Source organism: Neolamprologus multifasciatus, chromosome 3, assembly GCF_963576455.1.
Source record: "Neolamprologus multifasciatus chromosome 3, fNeoMul1.2, whole genome shotgun sequence".
Taxonomy (NCBI): Eukaryota; Metazoa; Chordata; class Actinopteri; order Cichliformes; family Cichlidae; genus Neolamprologus; species Neolamprologus multifasciatus.
The window spans coordinates 16,273,625-16,301,186 of NC_140441.1; the positions used below are offsets into that span (position 1 = coordinate 16,273,625).

Here is a 27,562-nt window from a genome sequence, read left to right on the forward strand (position 1 = left end):
GGCATCTAAACATTAAAGCAAGGACTGCTAAAGTCAATGAATCAAGGGGCTGGGGGGAGAGGGAAAAGCTTTACGAAGTTTTACGCACTACTGTGGCTGAATAGTCTCCAAAATTAAATGTATTTCTTAAACGTAAAAGGCCTTAAAAACAGCAAATATGTACCCAAATTAGTTTAAGATACCTTTTGGAAAGTAAAATTTAGACAAAAGTACATTCATTCGATTTTTGGGGGGAGGGAGCGTGTTTTCCTGTTTTAAAAGTATGCGCACTCCGTTGCAGATTCTGAATGAAGCTGAATGTTGAATATTAATTGTTAAAAGAAAAGACATAAGAACATGAAGAAAATGGTTCTAAAAAATTCTGCACCAATGCAGTGGAAAGGAAATCAACAGAAAACAGCAAAAGAATTCATTGTAAAAAAGTCACAGCAGTGAGCAATGAGGGCAGAATTTGGGGCAGAAGCCAGCAAACACAGAGGGAGGGGGAACAATCCCAACAGCCCATGACAACACTGGAAGACAAAGGGAGACACACAAACGGACACAACACACCAGGGTGTACAGAAAGTAGAGGACAGGAAATAGTAGAAACAATGCCATTACCTACAAAATTAAAAGCCAAATGAGAAGTTAAATTATGGGAGGAAGAAGTGGATGAAAGAACAGAGGATACAATAGGGGGAGCAGATCAGATAGAAGAAAACAAGAAAGAAGACTTCCCTGTCCGGTAATTAGATTTTCAGCAGAGGAAACCTACCTGATCTGAGTTGTTTAATGCGCCCATTGTTGTTGCTGGTGTTGACAGGGAGGAAGTCTTTGAACCAAGAGATATCTGGGTCTGGGTTGCCGCTGGCAGCACAGAGCATGGTGGCAGTGCGTGTTCGCTCCACAACTTTCAACTGTGGGCCCATGTCTATGGTGGGGAAACCAGGGGGCAGCTGGTCCTCTGCAAATAGGTTATACAGACATTGTAGCATATATCAGAACTGAGCATAGCATCAAACCTTGTGCTAGGGAGGGGGAAGAGATAATTGGAAAATAAAAGAAGAAAAAAATCTTTAGCATTTAAAGAAATAGCTTGTCTATATAGCAGCATTTTTGAATGACAAATACGATACAATAAGCTAAAGCTAGCAGCTAGTTAGCTTAGCGTAAAAAGTTAACAGGCAGCTACTGTAAATAAACCTTGGCTTAAGGAAATAAATGAAGAAAAAGGAAAGAATTTTATAAGTAGCTTAGGTAGCTTGGGGTAAATTAAAAATAGGAATCAATTATATGTTTTGAGTCTTCATGCTAAGCTAATTTAAGCTAAGTTAAACGACTCCTGAGAGTAATAGATATGAGAGCGATAATAATGCAATCCATCCACAGCATATAAATGCCAGTCTTTCTTTTCCTGGGAGAAAGGATGGGGCTTCAGTGGCTACACGTGCAGCAGAGCTTCGATGTCCTTTGGTGATGGCAGGTAGCTTTGCCGTGTTGTAAAAGCTGTCTTGTTCCCGCGCACGTCTCAACTTTCTGATTGAACAAGGGCGAGCAACATCTTGCTGCCGTTTGAGAAGTGAAAGAAAATAACTCACGCTGCACTTTTGCCCCAACCATGTTCTTTGAGCAAAACAAAGAAAATCAAAGCCCAGAGCAGTTTTGTCTGAAGCTCACAGCTCCCAACAGGAAGTATTTTCACTTTGAAGCAAGTGATGATCTCTGAGAGGCTGCAGACTCAAACACTGTCTACACCGCAAGATCCCCCATATGCAAAATATCTGCCACTCTTCAACATTGGCTAAGTCTTAACCTGCCAAACAAGACCTGCTTACTGTTAATGCCAATGAGGTTTATGTACATCTTTAAGTTTTGCTTTCCCTGCAGGGATATCGCTAACTAGTGTCTTCTGTTGCTTTCGTAAACGGCACCTTTTTGGAAACTATTTCTTCATTAAATTTTCATGAGGCGACATCAGACTAGAAACTGCTTTGAGATGCCATAGTCTGCAGCACAGCCAAACGACAATTATGGCTGCCTTCCAACAATGCTTTTGGGTATCTGGCATGAGAAGCCACCGCCATGGATAAATCTTCTCAGAAACACACAGTGTTGCAAATGAGTGATTTCAGACTGTGCTGCAAAAGTTTTCCAATGCAACTCTGTGTCCCCGACTGAACTGATGTGTAAGGTAAAGATTGCTGCATCTTTGAAAATGGACAACTATAGGCTTTTTAAAGGGTTTTGATCATTTCCAAGCCTATGGAGTGCACTCACTCCTTTTAAAAGAAGTTGTTTTCTTTGCCAATATGTGCTTTTAGATATACAGGACATCTTGTCAGGGCACAGACATGGGTGGCATCTGGTTTGTGGAACTGGAACAATGACTCCAAACCCTTTGGGTTCTCTGGGTGGGGGTGGGGGGTTAATTGGGCTTTTCTGGCATATCCCATCGAAGCTTGTGTGGATTGGGATCTGGGGCGTTTGGAGGCTGGGTCAAAACCTTGAGCACCTTGTTCTGCTGTCAGGAGGCCTCTGCCATCAGGGAGTGATGCTGAAATTGGTTTAAAGTTAAGCTGTGTGTCATACCAAGCAGCTAAATGCCAGGAAACGAGGATTCCCAGCAGAAAGCCACATCGTAGGGTTATTCACTTTACCTGTCAGTAGTTTTAATTTTGTGGCTCCCGAGAGTATACGTTATCTTTATCATTTCCAGCTTCCATTAAGGTAATGAAAGATGCTGTGGCTTTACTCTTGTTAAACTTTTGCAGTTATCTGGCATTGTGTCTGCTTGTTGTTGGCACAGTACAGATGCTCGTAAAAACAGCAAGCACTTAATCAAATCGCCTCTGTCACACAGTGGCCTTAATTAATTAACATTGTAAATACTAGAAAAGTATACAAGAAAAAGAACAGGGCTGATTTTTGGATAAAATACTTAGAAATTATTCAAATATTATTCTTTTTCCCTTGGGAACTTGTTTTTGCCATGATTCATAACCCACGGAGGGTGGCTAAATGATTGATGTTCAGTCTATTGTTTTTTAATGTTCATTTAATAGTCTTCAAGAACTATTAACATTTTCCATCAGCATATATCACCTTAGAAAAAACAGGTCTACAAATTAAACACTGACTCAGTCTGAAGTGTTTAGAAGATGCAAACAGGCGTTACAAATCTCAGTTCTCATTCCCATAAATATAAACTGGTTTCAGCGTGAGTTTGGTAAAACATCAACATAAAAATGTAAAGAATGGTCACATATGTTTAACTATTGATTTTGCAAAAAAGGTGCAGTACTTGAAGTCTATGCCAAATTTGGTCCCAATCACTTAGCTCCAATAAAAGCTCTAGGTTAACAACTATCAAGGAATGAAAGAGCAGTTTAATGTGAGAAAGTGCACTGCTCATTCAAATGAAGAAAGACACGGAGGGAGGGGAAATGAATTAATTGTACATGGTAGCTCCTGTCCAGGCTCCCTCCAGCCTGTTCAAGGTCGAACAGACAATTAGTTGATTCTACAGTGAGTCCAAAGTATACCTGATCAAACACAATAGCCAGAGGCAAGCCTATGAGCAAGGATGCGTGTTGAATATAGTAATTAGATGTGACAATCCATGCGAATTAAAATGCAACGCTCACGAGATTGCAATGTATTCTAAAACAAAGTGCTCAAGAGATCATCATTTAGCTATCCTGTAATTTGTTAGAACTGTTCTCGCGCTGCCGCTTTAAGGACTGCAAAAGAGGGGCAGGGGACATTTCATTTTAAACTGTAAGTGGTGTACTCTGTAAAATCATGTGGAATCACAGCCGCACGACTGATTCAGCCTACTGATTAACTACAGTATCACACAGAAGAATTGTGTGAGGGGAAAAAAAAAAATGTGGGGTCAAGTGAACAATGTGCACTTTTGCCAAAGCCATATTATCTAAATGAGTGTTACATTTCGCTAAACCATATTTTTAGTGCATTCAGCCGGTGTGCGTCCAGACAAAATTAATGATTTGTTACAAATAGTTCTGGCCTCGTGCATGCATGCATTCCTACTTTGGCCAGAAATGTAATTTACAGCTGCCTCGTGAACTTGCGCTCATCAAGAATGGTCACAAAGCCACGACATCGACAGTGAGCTATCTGAAAACTTTCCTCGCACAGATCCCAAACTTTAGATACAACAAACGCAACTACATTCATATTCTCAAGCCACTTGTAACTCTTAGCTCTACCCTCATTTATTTCATAGTGAAGTGAATTACCATTGTGATAATAAATAAAGGAAGGGGAAATTGAACACAATTGGAAGCTGCTGCTGAGATTAACAACTCATGTCAACAGAGCTGCTGCAGCGTTCTCCTTATAAGGCTAATAGAGCAAAATTAAATCACATGAATTGCTCTTTAATCGCAAATGTTGCACATTTTTGAAGAACGTGGTTTATTGACATTGCATTAGAGGTAAAGACTGAAATAATTAGTCAAGCAGAGACCAAGTGGTTTGCAGTTTTTTCGACTTGCATAGATTGTCAGTAAGGAGCTGTTTCAGTGCCACTTAAAAGGTCTCAAGTGCATCCTGTCAGGGGGGGAAACTGGAAAAGTTTGGGGCGCTTGCATTTGTTGTTGAACGTGTAGGCTGGGGTGAATACATTATGTGCTAGGTGCCATGAAAACAGTGCTAAGCCGCTCCGTGCAATAAATGAAAGTCAAACCTGAAGGGTGAAATTAACAGGTAAAAAGCGGAATGGTTTTTACATAATTTTTCTCGCTCGCTCATTCTACCTGGGTCCGGACTGCAATCTCAAGGACACCCTAAGACAAGGGCACTTCCTGCTTTACAGACCCATACTGTATATTCAACAATGGATCTACACACTAAATGAGATGGAAGGGAGAGAAATGCTGAAGTCACCTTCTAAAGAAGTGCTGAGCACTGGTGCTTGATATAAAAAGACTCCCAATGACAATTTGCACACATTAGCCACTGCCAGGCTATCAGGCCATATGAGTGTGTGTTGCCAAGTATTGGATGAGTATAAAAAGGACATTGGCTCAAAAAGTACCTCGGTGAGCAGATTTCTGCAGAAGACATACGGCCATTGGACATAAACTCACCCCATTAGCAGATTATATCTATTGATCACTCATACAGAATATGAGCATAAGTAAAATCACATTTTCCTTGTATGACAACAGGGGCCATTAAAGTTTCTAAAGTGTTGCTTCAGTACAGCAATAAATTCAATTTTTTTTGTCATTTTTCACTTGTAACTTAAAAGATTTAGTGACCAGAGTGACAAAAACCCTTTTTTTCAGGATTTAATTAAATAGACTTGGTGTAGTCTGAACTGACAGAGGCGCCGTTTAGCCAATCAGTTCCTCACAAGTGTGCTTTAGTTGATGCAACACCGAGGTAGCTGTACAAGGCGACGTTTACAGTGTCTTAGAAAGCTAACGTGGTTAGATCTATGGACACGAATTCATTTGTGAGGCATGGGGACCTGCACATAAGGCCAGAAACGCTGCCTAAATTTGGCACGCACTTACATGTTGACAGCTGTGTGACACTGGGTTCAGACATCAAAATGAAAAGCCTGTTTGTTTCTCCTGCTCAGCACCTACACAGGATCAGCAGACGTTCAACCGTGTCTTCGCTATCACTTTCATTTATCCGGTGAATGTCAAGCTGTGCACACAGCACAGGTTTTTTAACAAAGCAACGCTGCAGTGTGCCGGTGTTGCCTTGCATCGCATTTAGTTAAGTTAACAGCTTCGCAGCTTTAAGCAAAGTAAGTTTGACAATTTATGTGTAGTAAATCTTGATAGTCACGCACTGGACTAGAGATGTCAAGAAGCTACACACTGTTCTAAAAATAACCAAGAAGTAGCACACATTGGTTGTGAAATGAAGTGTAAATTTGAAAAAACAAACACATTCCCCATATCGTGAGTTATGGATGCTCTTTTGTGACACTGAAATCACATTTGGCAAATCACAGCTGGCTCCAAAAATACCCGATGAAGGAATCCGAGAAGAAAATAAGCCTTTGTTGCATCGGACTTTCCAAGTAAAGCCATAAAAACATAAACCTTTCCAGTCACATTCTGGCTTTAGTTCTGTGGTTGCTGCACAAGGATTGGATTTGGTCCGACCCCTTTTCTCCCCAAGCGGAACAAGACTTTTCACCCTCGTGGTTGAGGTTATTCTTCGGGGAAAATCCCGCGAGGACATAAAAAGGTATACTTGTTGGACATATTTGAGTGGATACAATCTCCTCAAAGAGGCTGTCACAGGTCACTTGCTGTGGCAGCAGCACGGGAGTCTGTGTTTTGGTATCCCGTCTTCGCAAAAGATTGTCAGTTATGAACGTGCAGGAATTTGGCTCAGGTGGACGTCTTTAACTATTTACACCACTTCCTGTCGTCGTCCTAAAGAGGATTTTTGCCCAATTCAGGAAATCCATCTGATCCTCGCTACCCCTCCCAAGATGAGACTAGCAGAAAAGAAAAGAAGCTGCAAAACATCAACCATGTTGAGTGTGACAGTAGTGCTTATTTTTCTCAGCAGTCTGAGCCCAAACCATTTTTCCCACCACACCGTAGCATATAATTTGAAGTTGAGGGACACTGATTAAAAAGCTGTTTCAATGCTCCAAAATCCAAAACAAGTGAGAAAGAAGATCAGAGAATTTAGGAGGGTTAGAGTGCTAATCATATTAATCATACAGGGATTTTACTCAATACGAGAGCATTGTTTGGAATCGACTTTGCTAATACATTAGCCTGCATCGACTCGGTTTTCTAAAAGAACTCTGTGTACACAGTTTAGGAGAAAGCACAGAGAAATTTAAATAAAGGATGTAAAGTGAAAAAAAGGATGAATAGCAAATAACTATAATTATTAAGAGGCAGACTTGCTCCAGCGCTGCAGGCTTGACATTGTTCATGTTTATGGATCTTTTTAAAATTTTGGTTAACTTTGTTTTTGCCTAAACGTGATTTGTGCTAACGCTCTTGATGTTTAAAGAAAGCAAAATAAAACAAGGTTTTATGAAAAAAACGGTGACCTGTATGATTTGTTCACGCTTCTCTAAAAACGCTGCGAGAGACGACCTAAATCCCCGTCAATAAAATGTTCTGTTCGGCTCCTGTTCCACTGACATGTTCATTTTTTTCTCCCTTTGGCACGGAGAGGGAACTGTTAATTATGCTTTTGTTTTCACACAAACAAAATTACTCAACCAGACGTAAGAGCTCTTGATTAACAAAAGAAGGCAGCAATTTCATTTTGTGCCAATTCTATGACGGCATCTGTTCCATTCTTCTCTCCCTCCCCTCCGCTCTAATGTTTCACCACTTTCACCCACGTCGCAGTTGATTTCCTTGCTCTATTTACAAGGTACACTTTATACTGTGGTTAAAAAAAAAAAGATGCACTTTACAATCCAGCTCCTAATGAGTGACAGGTTCTGAATCTGAGCCCACCCTTTGCTTTATCAGCTACCTGCAGCTTGGTTGAACAACCTCAATCTTGAACTTGGACATAGTTGCTTAGCTCAACACACCATCCATCATTCTGCCCATTAACTTTGGGCAGAGGTGAAACGTGTCCCCAAATTAATTTTTGATCACTGAACTAGGACATTTGATGGTGTTTTCCTACTTTAGAACCTCATAAATATTCCTTAAAATATTTTATCTGCTTTAGCGTGTGGCATGAAACAATATTTAACCCTATAACACCAACTGAATCATATTTGAGAGTTTTCGAGACTTCTACATCAGCCTGATGTTTTTAAGCACGTTTTTAAGCTAAACTGTGAGCAATAAATTGCACAAAAATGCTGGATGTAGCAAAAATGATACGAATTAAAGCTCATATATGAAGGCAATTTTACATTTTTGAGGCTTTGCAGAGTTAAAAAAAAGAAATAAATACTCCACTAATGCCTTAAGATTGCTTTCAGCATATAAATGGGCTGGCACCGCCTTGGGTAGAATACTTGGAATAGTTGAGATGCAAGTGAAAGCGATGACCCCTGGCACTGGGAGCATAAAGTAACATTCATGAGTGGCAGGTCCAGCTATTAAAGCAACAAGTCTGAAAAGCACGCAGAGTATAAACATACATGCGCGCAATTCTTAAGAAACTATGAATCGAGACGTCTAAATTCTCCCCGAATGCCCTCAGAGAATTCAGACCCAGTATTTATCTTGTTGATACATCCCAGTGCCGCTTGGCACATATGTTGTCCAGGCTAAATAAGATTAGGTTTTTTTCACTCTAGAGCTTCCTTTGAGCCTGATTTTCCAAATAAGCCTCCTGGCACCTGCATTGGGCAGATATTGCTTAAGTAATCCAATAATGGAAAACAAAATGCTCAGCACTAGCGTCTAATAGAGCACATGCTGCTGTGTTGAAGAGGGATAATTCTGAAATTCTCCTTCCTGTGTTGCTCTTTAAAGGATTCAGGCTACTGAACTCTGAGTCAACCTTCAAATTGTTTTAAAACGTAGCACGTAGCTTTATGATTGTCTAGACTGGAAGGGACTTTTCAGACATGAGAGTCTGGGGTCGTACTTCTGTACGTCCAAAAGCCTTAGATCAGCCGTATGGGAAAATCTTAAGTGGCAAGGGGTTGCTGCTTTCTACTTCAGGTTTGCAAATGCGTCCGTGCAGGACCTGCATGTCAGATCTAATCCTTTTGTATCTAGCAAAGAGCCCGAGGGTTCGTGTTTTCCATGAAAGCCCATGACTCATTTATCTCAAATGAAGATACATTTGCGCGTTTAACATTCGAGATCAGAGAGTGGTGCCTCTCGTTTTGGACGTATACCTGCATGCGCGCTGTATGTGCCAGAGCCTCGTGTTCGGCATTAACGAATCATCTGATGTGAGGTGAAGAAAACCACACGAGGAATGACAATTTAACAAAAACATAACATGTTTCTGCAGTTGTTCCTTTACGTTTCATTTTGTGCGGTAAAAGCAGCTCCTTGGAATCCTGGCTTGGCTCCGGAAAATATGCTTCAGTCTAGTTTATTAGTTGATTCAACAGGTACCGAGCGCGCTAATGAATATTACCGCGAATGTGCCACAGTTGGCTCAAACCGCTAATTTCAATTTGCTGTAATAGAGTTTTAGGAGGAACATTCCCACTCTGACACAAAGTGGCATTAAGTCTCTCCAGCTTGGTGCCTCTAAAAGGTAGTTCAGTAATTTGCTGAACAAATACAGTCTCTTTGAGAAAACTGCTAAAACCCCAGGGCGGACAACGAGGGACCATCGACTATCCACTAAAACTTTTATTTCCCCGCTGTGGCCTAAAGCAGTGAAAAAAGGGAATTGGTTGTGAAATACTATCCTGTGTGTTCTTTAAAACTCCTGCGATGATGAATGTTGGAACGAAATATGGGAGGAGGAAGGTGAAGGCGCAGAAAGCTCTCTTAACCCGAGGTTCACGGCAGTCTGTCTCAGTGAAAAATAGCTTCGTCTCCCCCTTTTGCCCCGCACTGATTGTTTCTTCCATAAATCCCCTTTGAGATTGTGTAATTAATTGAATGCTGCTTATTTGTCATTAAAAATCCTCACCTAATGCCTGAAATTATGAGGAAAGCATTGTAGAGTCAATCTATTAATCACAGGCAACCCCCCACAAGAAAGCCTTCACACATGAACAATTTCCTCATTCAGAGTGACTTTGGAGAAATAGTTGTAAAACTTTTAAGTCAACATTTTTCTTTCATTAAATTATTTCATTATGCTCATTTCCAGCTCCAGCTAGATTAGACTTGCATGATTCACTGTTCAGAATAATTGTAGTTAATCTTTCGACTCGGAGCTGATCATCTGTTACCTGAGGTCACTTGTTTTAGCTCATCTCGCTTTAAGTCTTTCCTTTTAGTCAGCTTTCTACGGATTGGCTCCTCCAAATCAACAGCAAGAAGGTGAGATCACATGATGCAAAAGCCAAATTACACGTATTTCACATTTGCAATTTTCTTGTATCCCGACAAAAACAATACCCAGGTTTCAGCTTTCAGCCTCTCCCTTTAGGGGTCGCCACAGCGGCTCATCTGCCTCTATCTCCATCTCTTCCTCTGTCACATCAACCCTTTTCACATCCTCCTTCACTACATTTTCTCTGTGGTCTTCTCTTTCCCTCCTGCCTGGCAGCTCCATCTCCAACTTCCTGTCCTCCTCTGCACATGCCCAAACCATCGCAGCCTTGAGCCTCTAAGAATAACTTATGTTGAGCAATCGAATTAGAGTATTCTTGTTATTAATTTGTCCACAACGCCCTTAAAACACAGCTGGAAGGTTTACACTGACGCGACGTGAGGTCCACAGAGAGAGCAGCTTTGGTTTTTACAGTTCGATAGAAAATATTGGGTGGAAAAATGATTTCTTTTTTTAAAAAAAGCTTTAAAGTGACCCAACAAAATGTCCCTCCAAGCCTGCCTTCCCCCATAGACTTTTTTTTTTATGGTCACTGCTGCTGGGGCAGATTGGATCAGCCAAGCAGAGGGCATGCAACAGAGATGTACGCCACTTCTGGCAAGGCGAACCAACTCTCCGTAGGCCCAATGTCATTCATAAACATGACGGATTAGCTGTGATATTCCTCCATTTACAACATAAGCGAAGGGAGTGGGAGGAAGAGAATGAAAGCAGAGAGGGAGTGTTAGTGTCGGATGCCCCTTAGGGGTAGCGCTAAAATGGATGGGTAAAGAGCGAGATGAAAAGGAGAGATGAAGCAGGAAGGGCGGAGAGGGGGCCTTTCTCTACAGGCCTGGCTGGGCAAGCAGCAAGACAGGCAGGAAGCCAAGCACAAAGCTCCATTTACACTCAGATGCCCCCCCCCCACTTTTTTTTTTCGTTGTTGCTTTACAGACTACATGTCAGCTCAGCCAGATGTACTGTTCTGAGTAAAGATCACCTAAGGGCAAGGTAGAGAGGGAGGTTGAGACCTGCTCTACCTTCAATCAAGTCTTTCTTCGTCTTTTGCTTTCGCCCCTGTTTACCGGCTCCATCAGTCTGGATCCAGTTCATCCCGGGCTTTAAATTTGCTTTACGTCGAGGACTCTCTCGATCAGTCTTTTTGCGTCTCCCGCCTCCGCGTTCGCTTATGTCCTTCTCCCGCCCTCTTCAGGATTTTACTTTGCATATTCCATTTGCTGGTTGTTACCCTGAGCAATGATTCCATTTACTCCAGAAAACAGTGTCCCATTTATTTAGTTGGAAAGGAAGAAAGAAAAAAAGAAATATTCTTGTGGATGTTTTCCATCCACATTTTTTTTCCAACTATTAGTAATCAGCAGAGGAGGGAGCAAACTATTTGACAGCGCTTTCAGCTTTTTGCCAAGCACAAAGGCAAAATGGATGTCATTTAGTCCCTCTCAACATCATGAGATGCACCTTAGGAAGCCTCTTCTTCTTTTTTTTCTCCCTTTATTTATTTATTTTTTTAGCTTTTTCTTAACAGTCCATCAACCCTCATTTGATCCTCCTGAGTGCATTAAGCATTCACAAATAAAGAGGACGTGGAAGGGAATATATAAACAACCGCACGCTACCTTCTCCTTAGAGACGCCTCCATTCTCACCAACGCTTCTGTCACTTTGAAGTGCAGACATCTGTTCCGCTTTTATGTCTCAGGCTTAGTCACTGTATATTTACCCTCTCGCCGCCCACTTGGGATAACTATATGTTTGAAACTTTAAGTTTAATAAAGCATCAACATTTATCATAAAACAACGTTGCCTTATTCGTCTTATCGGTTCAGGGGCAGCTGATGAAGGCCAAAGCCAGAAGCCGGAGTCGGCGGGAGCTCAGGAGAGCATCGGCGACTAGGTGAGGTTTCCTAGCAGGCAGCAAAAAAAGACAGACGGCGAAACCGTGAGACGCTGAGTTGCTTCATTAACCTTCGTGTACTGTACATTGACAAGCAAAGGTTAGGCTATCTTTAAGGGTTATGCCGTGGTATCGGTAGACTCAGACGAACACTCTGGGAGACGTATAAAAGGAGTGGTATAAATGTCTGAGGAAGCTGACTTTTATACAAGTTCACTTCCTCCCGAGAAAGGAAAAACCTAGCACCAGCCATTTCAATAATTTATATTTCTAAAAGCTTACTAGCAGGAGAGGGGGGTATAGAGATTATTCATGCTTGCTAACATCCTGCAGAGAGGACCTCTTGGCTCTCAAAGAGCCCTAATGGAAAATGGGGTTGTATCAGGCTTTTCAAATTTAGCAGACAGGCATTCTCCTCCAAAAGCGACTGCGGGAGATGGGTGTCACAGCAGGCGGGTTCTGGCATCGTTTTATCACGGATATTGCTATATTGCTTTAAGTTTTGAGATTTGACAGGTGCGCTCAAAGATGATGAAACAGGCAACGACAAAAATATGAGGTTTCTTCCCCCTTTGCTTCGAATTAGTCACCGCATTTATTCTTAATATAACACATGTACGGGGAGGGTGCAGTAGCACAAAATTAATTCTTGACGCATCACTTTTCACCAAAGTTGTTTGGTTGTAATTAGCAAGCAACCTTACATGGCTTGAGAAGTTTCTCAAGATCATTAGATGCATTTAGGATGACCCTGCAGTACCAATTAATCTAGTAGAAAATTACTTTTGAGTGCAGCTAAGATCAAAGCTGCTAACATTAGCACCCCTCGACTACCTGGCTCAGACTTACACACTCCTCATTTTATGACCTTGTGTCCCTCCTAGTCTAGCCAAAGGAGTATTCCTGATTAAATATATGTTATGCTCTGCCATATAGTGCAGCGATACCAGCTGCACCCTGTCTTTCAGGAAGCCGGCCTTTGGGTAACTTGTGTGTTTGAGGTAGTGGAGAACTCTCTTGTTTTTCCCAGTGTGCAGCACAAGTACCAGCAAGTAGCAGCAGCCACTGTGCAATGCATGCTGATAGGGGTAGTTAAGTTACTGCAGACAGCTATAAAGTGTTTCCTAGGGTTTCATTATGACAGATATTGCATTTAAAAGCTAGCCTACAGGTCATGCTAGAATTAATTAGCTGAAAAACGGAGGTTTCTCACAGTCAATGATATTACGTAATGTGCACAAACAGTGATTGTATTTTATCGCGCTCGCGAAGTGACGGTGAAAATGTATGAATTAATATCTGATCTCAAGGTCGACATAAATGTTTCTCTAAACATGTAGATGATATAAGAAATGTTAGCATGTTAACAGATTCATATAAGATGGTAAACATCCTAAACAGAATGCCCTCTAAGCCGGTTGTCAGATGCTAGTTTGTATTATGCTCGGTGCTTAAGATAAACCTTACAAACTTCTACTGAAGAGTCTTAGCATGGTTGCCAAATCTCAGACTACAGCTTGTGAGACATGCTTTTTATCTGCATTATTATGCTCTCACGATGCCTAAACAGGTCTCACACAAAATAGGAGGAAGATTCAAAGGAAGCCCATCATGAAAAGGGTTCGATTAAAAAGCTTTTTTAGCATTTGCCTCACAGCCAAACACATAATTTCAACCCCAGTCCTTCGTAGATGTGCCTGAAATGCACAAAGACTTAAATTGTTACCTTAACTCATTGTCTTAGGTCATGTTATAAGTTGCATTAGGTTATATTATATTAGGTTTAAAACTGGAGATCGACCATAAGTCTCTTATTGCAATACGTTAGATCTAAAATAAGAAATAGGAGATTGCACTAGAACATCTAATTGATGTGGATTCCTGAAAAAGAAGTGAGTATTAAAGGTCAGCACTGAGTGCTGTTTGATCTGGTTACATTAAAATACCTCTCATTTATATTGCATTCAAAATCAAACCAATTTGATAAAGTTTGAGATTTTTTGAGCCTGATGTATCCAACATTTTGCTGCAGGGATTTTTTTTAAATTATTCATTTATTTATTTATTTATTTTGAAAAGCCCCGATAACAAAGGGCTTATTGTACATTACTACTGAAGTTTTTCGTGCTGCAAGAAACAGAACCGATTTGTTTTGTTCTACCCCTCAGTCTCCTGGTAGACACAGCTGTGGATTCAATTTCCAAATCCTAGGTCAACTTGTTCTCAAGTTATCGAGCTTTTCAGACAACATGACCTCTGACTTTTAGGTCGAGATCACTGAGATTCAGACTCATCTGAGAATTTTAGCAGATGCATCTATGGTATCAACTTGAAGCTCCTACAAAGCCTCGTTCTCGAGTTATTGCATTCACAAACGCAGGTGCTTAACCTGTGCCCCCGGCAGGGTGACAACAATACCCCACCAGCCTTTTACAGCTGAGGGGTAAAAAGTGTTGGATGGATCAATTCTTTACTCATAAAACTGAAAAACATATAAACATATTACAAGACCTTTGTCGTTATTATGCAAGCATAGCGAAGTTACATTTATTCTGACCTCACATGTTGAGTAAAACTTCTGTAAGTTTGAATAACAGACAAATGCTGACACACAAAAAGTGTCATAAAAAGCATCAAATCTAAGAAGTGCATACATATTTCTTTTAATAAAATTCTGGAGTTGCATCATTAAAAAGGAGACAACAGAACAACAGGAGCGCATATAAAATATATATATTTTATAATAGTGGCCATAATAATATAATAATGGTCTAAACAATGAGTTATTTACAGACTATGTAATGTAGAAAAAGTAGATAATAGAACTATGCAGGGTTTTATCTTCAATATGAAGCTTTTTCTGCAAATTCCAGTTTGATTTACATTTTTTAGGTTTTCAGCTGTGACACAGAGGCCGTTCTCAAGTCAGCATTAGATTCAGCACAAAAATAGTGCACTCTGTACTCTGATACTGAATGAGGAAACTGTTCGCACAATAAAATCAATCGTGACCCTATTACGGGCCGGTGCTGCTGCGAGGCCTCTGTGGAGGACAGCGGCATCGACGGCCAGGAAGCAAACACAAAACGTGCATTCCTCATTTGTCTGAATCAATAATTATTAATCTGTGTGGCCGAGTTTCGTTTTATTAAAATAAATACAAAGCCGAAACACGTGCAGAGTTATCTATCACGGTCTGAGTGCAGTCACAGAGCGTCTAAGGCACCAGCAGTTGTTTTCTCACATGCTACGTGGCTGCAAAAGTCCCAACATCCATCTTGCAAGCAGCACTTTTTGTTTTAAATCATCCTGCATACAATACAGATAATGATCGGCTCTCGTGATTAACCACGCAGTACGTTATAGAAGGGTTTGAGGGATGATCTTTTTTTTTCTTCTTCTCCTTCTCTTTTACTTTCCCGTGAAGATCAATTTCGTCGAGGACAGTCAACTCCATCTTTTTAATTACAATAACGAATAACTTGTCATTACGTGCTCCATTTTTGTGACGTATGATGGAGCGAAGTTGAGAAGTAGCATCAAGGCCAAATCCCCAGCAATGTGGCTATTTTATGAAACATCTAATGATGATAATCGACTCTCTGTGACGCTTCCAGCATTGCTGGGAAAAGCTGTTTGTGAGGGAAAAAAACTGTGCTGCAGATGTAATGACTAGTTAGCAACCGCATGAAATGTTGGTGGCCTCTGAAAAGCCAGAGACTGCGAAGAAAAGGAGTTTAACAATCTAAGTATTGTACAAGGATGAATCTGCTTTGACTGAGCAAAAAAAACAAAACAGAAAAAGTGTTCGGATAAGTTCCATACTTAAAAACTCTTACAACGAGTCAGCATGTCATCCCAGCACCATTTCCTTGGAGGAAAAGTGTACTTTCCTAACAAAATTGAGTGTTTCCATGCGGCAGCTCAGGTCTCGCCTTCTGTAGAGCTCCCGCCAGTAAACCAGAGAATTGCATGGTAGCTGCTACTGCTCCCCCTCCTCTCCTGTTTTTTTCTTTTTTGCAAGCCACTGATCACAAACACGGTGATTTTACAATGGTCACTTGCTTTCTACCGACTGCTACGCTTACTCTGGCGAGACAGCTGACACAGCATTTATCTTCCCGAGCAATTTGAGCATGCAGACCAGTTTTTTGTTCATCTTGCACTCTGCACTTGTTAGAAGCGGTGCAAGAGCATACAAATGAAAAATGGCATTTAGGCGGAGGTGTTAAGGTACATTTTAATCCTTATTATGACTCCAAATTTGCTCGTTTTTGCTTCACAGGCAGGTTTCTGTCGACCCACGTGCTGTGGATGTCGGCGTATAAAGCCTGGAATATCAATTAGGCAGGTATTGGCGTCTTTTATTAAGAGTGGAGACTGTTTCTTTTTTCCCCCCCATAACAACGACAAAGAGCCCGGAGTATACATTATCTATGAATAATCACTGATCATGTAGCGGCGCTTTCATTGCATGTGGAAAGATCCGTCTCAGCTACACAGCCCTGCACCATTCCATACAAATGGAAATGATGCATTCTATTTTTCCGTCACAGGAGAGCGGCTTCCCATTTTCCGCTCCCACTGTCAAGTTGTGCACAGCTGCATAAGTTTGCCTGCTTGTGTGCGGGGCACAGGAAATGGTTGTTGACAGCATAATGGGAGTATGAGGATGAAATATAAATCCTTAATCACGCCTGAATCATGAACTGCAGCACTCAAATGTACACATCATTCTGCTGGAAGTGCCGCTAGCAAAGCGTCTAGACACCGTGCGATGTTTTGTCTACATTTTCAGCTGTTGTTCATGTTTACTTTCAGTTAACCGTCTAAAGGTGTATACTCGTTGTAGACGCCTCGCCGTGAGCATGTCCACGCTCATGGAGAAGATTAAACATCGCTTTTGCTGAAATCGTATGCCGGCCATGACACCCAAAATGTGCTGCTTCTTCATTTTTCAATCTCTTCGTGTCATTCTCAATTACCGAGCAAATCGGGACGACCCTAATTCAAAGACATGAATCACGTATGAGTCGGGTCATCTCACAGTTAATCGAAACACAGAACCCCCCCCCCAGTAAAAAAAAGAAAAGGAAAAGAAAGTGCAATAAGTAAAGCCGCACCTCATGCCGGGGCCTGGCGGATTTGACTTGGAACATCATTACGTTTCCGAGTTCGCCTTTCATGCAAATCGCTTCTCTAAAGCTTGGAAGTTCATTACTAATGGCGCTTCCCATCAAGTTGGAGGCCCATTGGAATACTAATATCCCCTGGTATTTGTCACCTCAAGTCCCCTCTTCTCATAACACGGCAATTACAAGAATGTGCTTTTCCTTCATGGAATTAGGCATCGCCCCCTGTGGCGAGATTCCCACAACAGATGCTTTGCAGTCGTTTCCACAGACCATTGGAGCCTAAATGAACTACATGAACAGTCACTTTATATGTATTAGGCCTGGTGCAGTAGCACTTATCTTTATTTGCTTATTTATCTCTCCAGGCCTGCATCACACACTTGTGTGTAACTTCGGCATTTCTCCAGTGAAATAAATTTTTCATGTTGGTGACAGACGAGCGTTCGAAAAACATCTGCTGAAGTTTATGTCGTGTGGAATAAAACTAGCAGTGCCGTACTGTACGGAGCATTTTTGGAGGTAGGAAGCTCTTTGGGCTTCTAAATCATTTATAGCACACTCTTGACGTAACGCTGTGCGCTCGCAAGCTCTTCATATAGTACTACGCTTTTACAATACGGCGTGTCGGCACATTTCTACCTTGCGCCGAACACAAGTCAGCTTGTCTTTGAGTAGCGTTTGCAACTTGAACACGTGTGTGCGGTACGTGTTCAAGTTGCACGTCTTATTACATTTATCACAAGTACATGAAGCTGTGACTGTTATGTGTCCAACTGGTGCTACTGCTCATACTTATTATTAATGTATTCATTTATTATTAGTTTCATGACCTGTGCTCAATCCTCAAGCTCACTGTATATTAAACTTCTGTTATTCCACAGCAGTGGTCGTATACTGAAGTGAAATCAACATATTTTTTATATTTTTTTAAAATTCCAGATTATCAGCTAAATCCTCACAGAGTCAATATTTGACGTATCCACAGGAAGCAACGTGAAAGAGCACAACTTTATATTTGCACCAAAGCGGAGGAGGAAAAAGCTCGGCCCCATTTTTCTGATTTTTTTTTTCCAGCCGTGATAGGCCTCTACTCACCTTCAATACATTGATGGGAAAGGAGAGCGAGCAGAAGAGCAAAATGGAAATGGTAATAAACATGCTAATGCTAGGCCGCGGAGCCGGGAAGAGCAGCTTCTACCCATCCCTCAGCTATCTATTTGTGTGTGTGTGTGTGTGTGAAGGGAAAATACAAAGATAGAGGCAGAGTGAGAGTGAAAGGGAAGGGGAAATGCACAATATTGCATGTGAGTGAGAGCATGCACACGTGCACACGCGTCACACACACACACACACTTTGTGCTCCAGAGTAAACAGGAGAAAGCTGCATTTGAACGTGCCACCTTTCTCTTTCAATCGGCCTCTGGAGACAGTGCAAAGGGCCTTTTGTTGGCTCACTGGTGAGATAAGAAGCGAGTGGAGGGAGGAAGGGCTGGGTGTGTATGTGTGTGTTTGTGTGTGTGTGTGTGTGTGTGTGTGTGTGTAGGGGGGTGCTTCAGAGACTCGCAGTGCCAGCTTTTTTTCTATAGGATGGAAGCACCCCTCTCAATAGGAACTCATTTGCCATGTTGTGTAATTGTGGCACATAATGGAGCGCACCTCATTCAAGCAGCCCAAGGCTTTTTCTTTTTTTTCCCTTCTAAAGCCATTTTCTCCATTCACAGTCAAACAAGTCATGTTTTAGAGAGATATTACGCAGCCTTTTGAGCTCAGGGCCACCACATATTTGCCTCTGAATGGGATGTTATGTGTAATCAAGATAAAATTTTGTTCACTGCTCCTTATAAAAGAGCCACTGTCATCGCAACTCGATATTTGTCATCCGACTTTTACCCACACCGCTCGCTGAAAGTAAACAAAGTGGCTGACCTTTCCCGCCCGGGTTGCTATGCACCTTCGTGTAGAGGGAGGTGCGCGGCGTGTTAACAGCCACTGGTCCGCCGGAAGGCGCTGACTTTGAGCCAACCTGCCGCCGCTCGGAACAATATACGGCGGTTAATCGCGTGAGAACGCGCCGCTTTGTTTTCTGCACGGTCAAATGAATATCAAAGCTGAAGTGCAGGAGATGAAAAATGACTGATTTGAAAATTATTGCTGAGCTTTTCCATTAAACCACTGCAGGCTAGGAATAGATGGCTATTTGCATAATTTAACTGGCATCTTAATTATTGTGTCAGAAATCTGTATGCAAATGACTTAAGTCACTTAGAAACTGAAACTTAGTTGGCTAAATGGCTAATGGACTAAATCTTATCAAGAATGCACAACGTGAGTGTAACCGAAGTCTGGAAGTGGGCTTGACTGTGCAGAGTGACGGTGAAAATAAAGGAAAAAAAAAAAAGAGGGCAGGAAAGACATCAAACAGATAAATTCAAGCTTACCTGGGTTAGTTGGAAGAAAAGGGTGCATTAGTAGTGTGTGTATGTGTGTGCGTGTGTAGTAGGGAGGGTTGGTGGTGGCTTTTTCTTTGCTTGTCGGGCTGTTGAGAGGGACCTACCACGTAAAACAGTGAGTCTGGTGGTAGCGCTCGTCTCTCCAACACTGTTGGAGGCGACGCATTCATATATGGCTTCGTCTCGGGGCGTGCGCAACGGCTGAATTCTCAGCACTGAACCAGAGCCATCGTCGAACTCAATCACCTGCAGGTGCGAGAGACAGGATATGTTAAAGGAGATTTTTTTGTTCACAATGGGTGAGGGACCTTCTGCAGAAAAAAAGGAGAAAAAAAACAACAAAAGAAAAGAAAAACAAGAAAGAAAGAAACAGAAACAACACTGTCGAGGACATTTAGCTAACAACACTGATGGTGACTGACACAATGTGCTGTCTATGACAGGAAAGCTGCTGCCTACCTTACGCTCAACCCTAGTGATTTATGTTCTGATGAATGTTGCACGTTGTTGTTATGTAGATATAGAAAGAGTATCTTTAGAATTTATGCAGGATTATTTTTCTTGTGGCTAATTCATAGGTGCTAGTTATATTTGATTTAAACAAAAACTAGCATACTCTTTGTGGTTAGGCACGGAGTCCATTTGTTATGTGTTCAGCTGTAAATTGCTGGATATCTACTTAAGCGCTGTGCAAGACTTTATAAAATAACCAATGAGGCTGACTAACTTTAAGAATGGGGAATTTTTTTACTTTATTTATTTATTTATTTTTTTATCTTGGTCAGACAAATTTTTGCCTGGACTTTAGGTGGCAGAGAATTGAAACCTGAACGTGTCCCACTCTTAAAGTTAACTTTTAAATCCTTTGAAGGAAATGCATCACACTGGATCGTGTCAATGGGACAGAAACAAGCACAAACAGTTAAAGGTGGCTTGATAAACGGTTACGGACAGTTGTACCATGAGGTGAGGTAGTGGTACAAAAAGACAGGATCGACTGCTTTGGACGAACGACACATAAAATGCTGACAAACAGGTGTGGGTTTTTTGGTAGCTTATTCAGCTATGGGTTTGGTTTTTTTTGTTTCGTTTTGCATGCTACACGTTGTATACTCACTGATTTTAGAAAGATCTGTGTGTCATAACTCAATCTCTTTTAAGCATAGAGGTAGATTTCAATAAAAAAAAAAGAATAGGCCCGAGAGCTCTGTTGCACACACGCAAACGCTCACACACTCACTCACGCACGCACACACACACAAGCGCACAGGCCTACGGACATTTTTAAAGTTCACAGTATATCTGAGCATATGTTAGTTAACAATACATTTTAAACATTTCATTGGCCAAGCTAAAGCGGGCGATGTGCAGAAACAGCCTCTTTTCTTAGTCAAAGCCAAAGAGCAAATCAAAAAAGGAAGTTGTGCGGCTTCTAAAAGGGAAATGGGTTTTTGTTAGAAGATGAAGCGGCAGTGCATGATTGAATCGGTGCAGAATGGCAGCTGCCAGCAAGTCCTGTGAGGCGGTGAAGGAATGAAAACTAGCGTGTTAGCATTCAGCGCAACGTGCGATGCGAACGCGATGAACTCTGATAAGATTAGATTTCTGCGGACATGAGATGCAAAGAAGAAGTGGGAAGAGGTCTCCAAGCTCCCTTAAGCCATCTTGCTGTGCAGTAGCAAGCAAATATGGCATCTAGGGCAGAGAAGGAGGAAAAAAAAAGTGACACTATGATAGTCCCGAGAACTGACACAGAAATTAATAGAAATCTTATCAGTGTTCTGCGATGATGTGTTGTTTCTCATGGGTATTGAGCCCAAGTGCAGATTAAAGCTGACCAGAAATCAAAGCTTCAGCCAAAATAAGGAGGGCACGACATGCATGTAGATAAAGATGCCACAAAGCAGAAGGATTTTTCCGAAGTGAAAGCTCTACTTCCCCCCCCTTTCACTTTGCACGTAGCTGGCAAATGTGGCGCGATGCTAATGGAGGTATCTGGGTCACACCACAAGTTGTGTTGGGTTTTTTCGTGTGTGTTTTTTCTCTTCTATCCAATTGCTCTTTCCTTGTCTTTTATTCAATTACAAATTTGTCCCCAGATCTTTTGTGTACTTGCTCATTAAACCTCATGCATGTTTAAAAGCCTGGCCAGCGTGATTATTAGAGCCTGCTAATGCGTGGTGGCAAGTCAGGGCAAAAGCAAGCGAGGGAGGCTTGGCGGAATGGATTATGTGCGAGCGGAGCCAAAAGCAGTGCTGAAGCATTCCCATTTTTGTCGAGCATTTTACATCAGAACAATAGACCTAATACCTCAAATCTCTGGTTGCTGACTTTCTTCCCCTTCTTGTTCCACACGATCTTCGGCCGTGGATCGCCTGTAGCTTGGCAGATGAAGGATGCTACACCTCCTTGCACGCCTGTTTGGTCATTGGGGGTTCTTAAAAACTTTGGTGGTGCTGAAAAGAGAAGCAGAGAAACAAGAAAAGATTGTTTTTAAATGTGAGCATGCTGAGCATCGCAGAGAATGAGCAATTAATCTCTTATCAAGCCACACACACGAGGATTTTGGCATGTGGCTTTTAAGAAGATTGACTTTGGAAGTCAAGACGAGAGCTTATAGAGACTTTATTGTGCAAGTGCAAACAGATCAGCTGCTGAGATCAGGAGTAAAAGGACAGAGGTGTTGGGAGCAGGATGTATAAAACATTCTCCTGACCCTGGAAGGATTTTGTGAAATCTCCATTGAAGGTTGACTGACTTGAGACTTAGGGTGGATTTTGTTGCGATGGAAGGGAGAAAAGGAAGAAATTAGGCTTATAAAAGCCATTTTCCACTTGTTGTTTTTCATTTGTTCTCAAGAGGAAATTTGGATTTAATTGCCAGTTATTTAGACGTAAAGACTTTCACTTGTGTCAAGGCAGAAAAAAGACCACCTCTTATTTCTCTGCCTGTAAACTGTGCTATTGTGATCGCTATGTGATACTGTCATAAAATAAATGGGAGGGAATGCGAGCTAGATGCATGCAGCTACTCCTGTGGTGATTCTGTTGTTCTCCATACAAGCTTTCAAACGAGGCTGCAAAGCCGGTCTATTTTCTGAATTCTTTACTTTGTGAAGAAGTAGTTAATTTAATCTGAACTAGTTGGCAACTGAAACGAGACTCTGATTCAATCCAGTACAATTTTATTTGATAGAGCACCAAATACCAACAGCAGTCGTATCAAGGGTATTTATATTGTAAGGTAGAGGCCCTACAATAACAGTGGGAAAACGACCCCCTATGAGCAAGCACCTGGCGACAGTGGGAAGGAAAAACTCCCTTTTAGCAGGAAGAAACCTCCAGCAGACGGGCAGCAATATGCTGTGACATGTTGGGGGTGTGGGGAGGGAGACAGGACAAAAACACACCGTGGAAGAGAGACAGAGATTAATAATAAGTATTCAAGTTCAGGTTAGAAGTGATTAACACATGAGCTAGTTTTTTAGCATCCCTCTGAGACTGAGTGTTTCTGATCAGTAGCATTAGTACCAGGGCTAATATCTCCATGTTATAACATTTCCCCACTTGTTTTCAGAAAAAAGGAGCCTTTTAAATCCATTTAGTTGCAGACATTGCTAATCTGTAGAACATCACTGAATAATAGTGGTGCCCCACACAAATGAGACATAAACCTGATAAGAGCTTTGGAATTCTTTGACTGCTGTTCTTTTCGCTCTTAATTGGTCCTTTAATTTGACACAACAAGTCAAGCGTAAAGGAAGTGAGTATAAAAATGCAAAAAATGCAGCAGGCGAGTGGAGGTGGGAGAACAGAGGAGTGGAAGCGTGTGTGCTTTCTGTGGTCATGGTATGGACGTTTTCAAACCCCATGTGGGCTTTGCAGCGCCGTACGCTAGTATTTGCTTTGGTTTGCACAACAATGAGGTTGTTCCAATCTTATTCCTGCAGAGTGCATTTTTAGAATTACAAGAAAAACGTTCACTGGCCTAAGTCGGGCTTTGTCAGCCATTACAGCCAATCTCAATCCATATTCACTCGCAACAGTTCTGTCTTGCCTGCCCCCACCCCAGGATAATCAGCCTCTGCCTCACAAGCTGACGTTTCTTTTACAATCGCACAAAAATCCAAAAGCATGAAAGTGATTGGTTATCAAAGGGACCTGGCTTCCCCTGATGAGATTTTGATTGATTTAGACTCCAGCTTTATCGTGATCAAGGCTCTTATAATTTCAGTAGCAATAATGTCAGTGCTAAGTCAGACCCCCACCGCCAGTGTTTTCCTCTGAAGCTAGAGTGCCGGCTTCAGTGGGAGGTGCAGCTCCATCTGTCCCCCTGCAGAACAACTGTTTGCCTTTTATCAATCACTTCAGAAGGCCATTAGAAGCCACACAGCTGCAGTAATGCCAACCATGTGAATCACCTCATCCGAGTGAGCGTGTGCGAGCGAGAACGTGCGACCGTGCTTATTCGCGTGGCTGCCTGTGCACGGGCTGAATGCCTAGCAGCAGTGTCGGCGACGGCGCTGCGAGCGTGGGACAAATTAACCTGCGGGATTCGCGGAGAGGTGACATAAGATATGCGAGTGGCAATCAAAAGAGCGAACAGATAAACGGGCGAGCAGCTGGGCTTCCGCTGGGCCGGCGAGTCTGGGAAATCGCCTGATCGCCCCTCACGCACACGCGCGTGCAGGTTTCTCAGACTCGCACTCTGGTTCACCTGCTGACAGATCAGACAGGTGGGCAGCAGAGTTGACACTGTGTAATTTGTACTTGGCCTAAAGCTCCATTATATCTGCATTTGCGCCTTATCTCATTGACTTGGCCGGGGTGTGGTGCACGTTGGCATGCAGCCAAGAGGGCGCTGATGGGTAATTGATATGCTATTGGGGCTGTTTTCGCTCCCAGGCCATCCATTACGGCTGCGGCGCGTCTCCCTGTGCTGCCTGTAATAGACTTCTACGACATGTACGGGAGATCGGCGCTGGAGTTGAGGGGAAAAGTGTGTGTGTCTGCATGCGTGTGTGTGTGGGAGGAGGGGAGGTGGGGGGGGGGGGCTAGTCATAGAACAATGGGGAGTGATTGAGGCGTGACATGGAGGTAATGGTGTTTTCACAGACATGGCCGCTGATATCGCCATCATACCCCCATTTTAGATCTGCAGCTGACAAACATCCATTTTGGTAGGCTCCTCGTACGGCTCCGCGCAGACAGAGGCTGATTGAAACCTCGGCTCTTGTCCGAACAATACCGCGGCTATAACCTTGGCAGCGAGTAGAGGCACGGTCTGTGAGCAAACAGTGTGCAAATTTCACACGCCACAGAGAAACCTTACCAAAGAAACACGATTTTTTTTTGTTTTGTTTTTTTGTCAGCGACTGTGTCAGAAAATGACTTCTGTTGCGGTATAAAAGCATACGAAAGCAGAAAGCAGGGGAGATGTGTCACTTTTTAACTGTAATCATGTTCATTTAAACCAAAAAAAAAAAAAAATTTAATTAACACAGATTAGCTTTTCAACGCGAGGCTAACAATTTAAGAGGCTCCTTTTACCTCGGCTGCGTGTGCACGCCTCCTTTGAGAGGTAGCCACAATCTACATAAATTAATGCCATGGCTAGGCACCTGGTAATCCAGTGCTAAGCTGTCAGTGGCAAACAAATGAGAAGTGTCACAAGCTGAAAGGCTTGTGACACGGGCCTGTTCCTGCCTTCCCTCGAGGTCATTATGTAACCTATCCCATACATAGCCACGGGAAAAGACGAAGCATCCCACAGCTCCATTTTTCATGGTTCAATGTTGTGTTAATAATTTGATGTTTGACTGAGACCCACGATTGTTCTTCAGAACATCCATGTCCACAGGGCTGAGGGGGCAGACCATTCCCTGACTTTAAATATCTATATTTTTAATGTGTGAACAGAAATGAAAATTGGAAGCCTTGAAACAATGTGGGCTGAAGATGAAATGCATAACTGCTCCTGCTACTGCACACTACCCTTACGACTGGTGAGGTCTTAAAACATTTCAAGTTTTTTTTTTCAACCCATCAATCAAGTTTTTTTTTTAGCTGATTATAAAGAAAAAACATAAATAAATAACCACAAGGAGTTACGTTTGAGCAGGCACAACATATTACCTACTCTGGAATCAAAAACGGCATATAGATGCCAAAAATTAAACTTGTGGCCGGTATCTTTTGGTAGCCTGTATATAACCGTTATGGTCTGATCTGTGCTGACACTCTGCACCCTGCTGTTTAACAATATGGTGCTACATTGGTGCTAGGCAGCACTAACAAAAAGAGGTGGCTGATCTGCACGAGTCCTTTTCCTGAAACCTATTTAAAGCACGAAGGGAAACTCTGGGATTCATTTGATTCTTTCAAGTTGCAACAGTGCATTGCATTTCGCCCTTCCTCTTTTCTCCAGGGCTACGGCAAAGGCCCCATTCAACCCCACACAACTGTTGACCCTCAGAAGCGCTGCATTGGTTTGACCTTAATATGGGTTACTAGAATCAGTCATTCACAGAGGTGATGTAGGAGCAAGCTTCAGTGCAAATAATTGTTGTGTGATGTTATCTTCTGTTATCTTATTTCCGGGGCAGTGCACAAAGAGCCAGTGACACCGACACTAATGGAAGGATTGGGAGAGCCGCTCCATTTTCTTTTCTGCTCAAACTTGGATTTCAAACAAAAAGTAAGAGGCGTTGGACCTAAATGGAAATTTCTTCTCTTCTTGATAAATCCCAATCCAAATGAATAAAGGATGCGAACGTGTTTATTAACTGCAAAACCCATTTAAAAGTCAAACTCTGACATGACACAGAAGGGGAAACGTTTCAAGAAACACTGTCGGTAAACTGACACTGCATAAATAAGCTCACATCTTCGGGTTTTTGTTGGTTTGGTTTGATTTTTTTGTTTTCTGCTTCAAGTACCTGCTGCAGGAAAGCTATCCGAGCAGTCGACGGTAAAAGTGAGGACTGGGGCTAATGATATCGATTCTTTTTGTATCGTCCCAGTGGGGTTCAGAGGATCTTCCAGGTGTGCATTCATTACAAGCCTGTTTGATATTGGCTTAACTCACAGTCAAACGCTGCATTTAGAAATGCTGGTTCTCAAAGACATCCGAGTCTGGGTTTCGTTCACAATGGCCAAAACACTCCCAGCTATCAGGATTCACTGTAGACTTAAGTTTGATCTGCCGAGCCATTAAAGAGCACGAATCAAAGACAGGAAAGAAGAACATTAATAAACCGACTTTAAGTTGAAACCTCTATTGGGCGCGCAGACGCCAGTCCAAGATGGCTCGGTTTTCACAATTATACTGACTGACATATTCAATTTCATTTGCATGAAAGGGGCCATTTCCTCTCTGAATCTTTAACTTGCAGGGTGAGGTGGGGTTGTGGAGGGCGATAATTAATCCTAACACATTGGGTGGCAGTCTGCAAATACTCTGCTCCATTTTGGACGTACGCATGGAAGAAAGGAACATTTAAGGATGTCATTAACCTCATTCGACATCTTTAAGCCCCAGCATATCAGCTGTGTGATATTGATGAATTGTCACAATTCGAGCAAGCAACACAAATTAGACTGGAAGGGGCGGCTGGTGTCAGGAGAGGGTAAAAGTGACACATGTGGTATATATATTTTTATATATATATATATATGTATATATGCCTCAGACGTTTGACTTACTTATGACTTATAATCCTTTGAGTATTCTGCAAGTCAAACAGCAGCAGTAACTTTGTTATAATAGTTTAAAAAAAGGAAGGTAAACAGTGACGGGCTCATTGGTGATTGTAGTTCAGTTAACTGCCTGCACAAAGTCTAGAGACGTCTGACCTCACGCCAAACACCAAAGCAGAATGTCTTAACAGCAGATGCACAAAAACAAAGCCAAACAACATAAAGGGAGGGCGGGGGGAAAAAAACACAAGCCAAAAAGGAACCAAGACAAACCGCACATGCTAATCTTTGGGCACTTCACAGCTCACTATCTGCAGTGTTATGATAAAAAAAAAATGTATTTCTTATAATGCGGAGGAAACAAACTGTACGCGCTGACAAAGGATCTCGGAAAGAGCGAGAGAGAAAGAATCGGAGCCTAATTAGAACTGTTGGCTGATTTGCA

At 42.1% G+C, this 27,562-nt stretch overlaps 1 protein-coding gene and 1 long non-coding RNA gene across 32 annotated transcripts in view; one reads left to right on the top strand and one right to left on the bottom strand.

The window, feature by feature from the left end:
• LOC146521797 (receptor-type tyrosine-protein phosphatase delta-like) overlaps positions 1 to 27,562 on the bottom strand; it is a 422,277-nt gene that overhangs the window by 51,274 nt on the left and 343,441 nt on the right. For all 31 annotated transcript variants that reach the window (XM_085143970.1, XM_085143979.1, XM_085144116.1 and 28 more), the window contains 3 exons: positions 21,731 to 21,876; positions 19,525 to 19,666; positions 758 to 946 (listed from right to left, as the gene is read on the bottom strand). In XM_085143970.1, coding sequence (XP_085000096.1) covers positions 758 to 946; positions 19,525 to 19,666; positions 21,731 to 21,876 — 477 coding nt within the window. The remainder of the gene's footprint in view (positions 1 to 757; positions 947 to 19,524; positions 19,667 to 21,730; positions 21,877 to 27,562) is intronic.
• LOC146521798 (uncharacterized) lies at positions 941 to 20,661 on the top strand. Its single transcript, XR_014871304.1, has 2 exons — positions 941 to 18,483; positions 18,514 to 20,661. It is a non-coding gene; the product is annotated as an uncharacterized LOC146521798 (long non-coding RNA).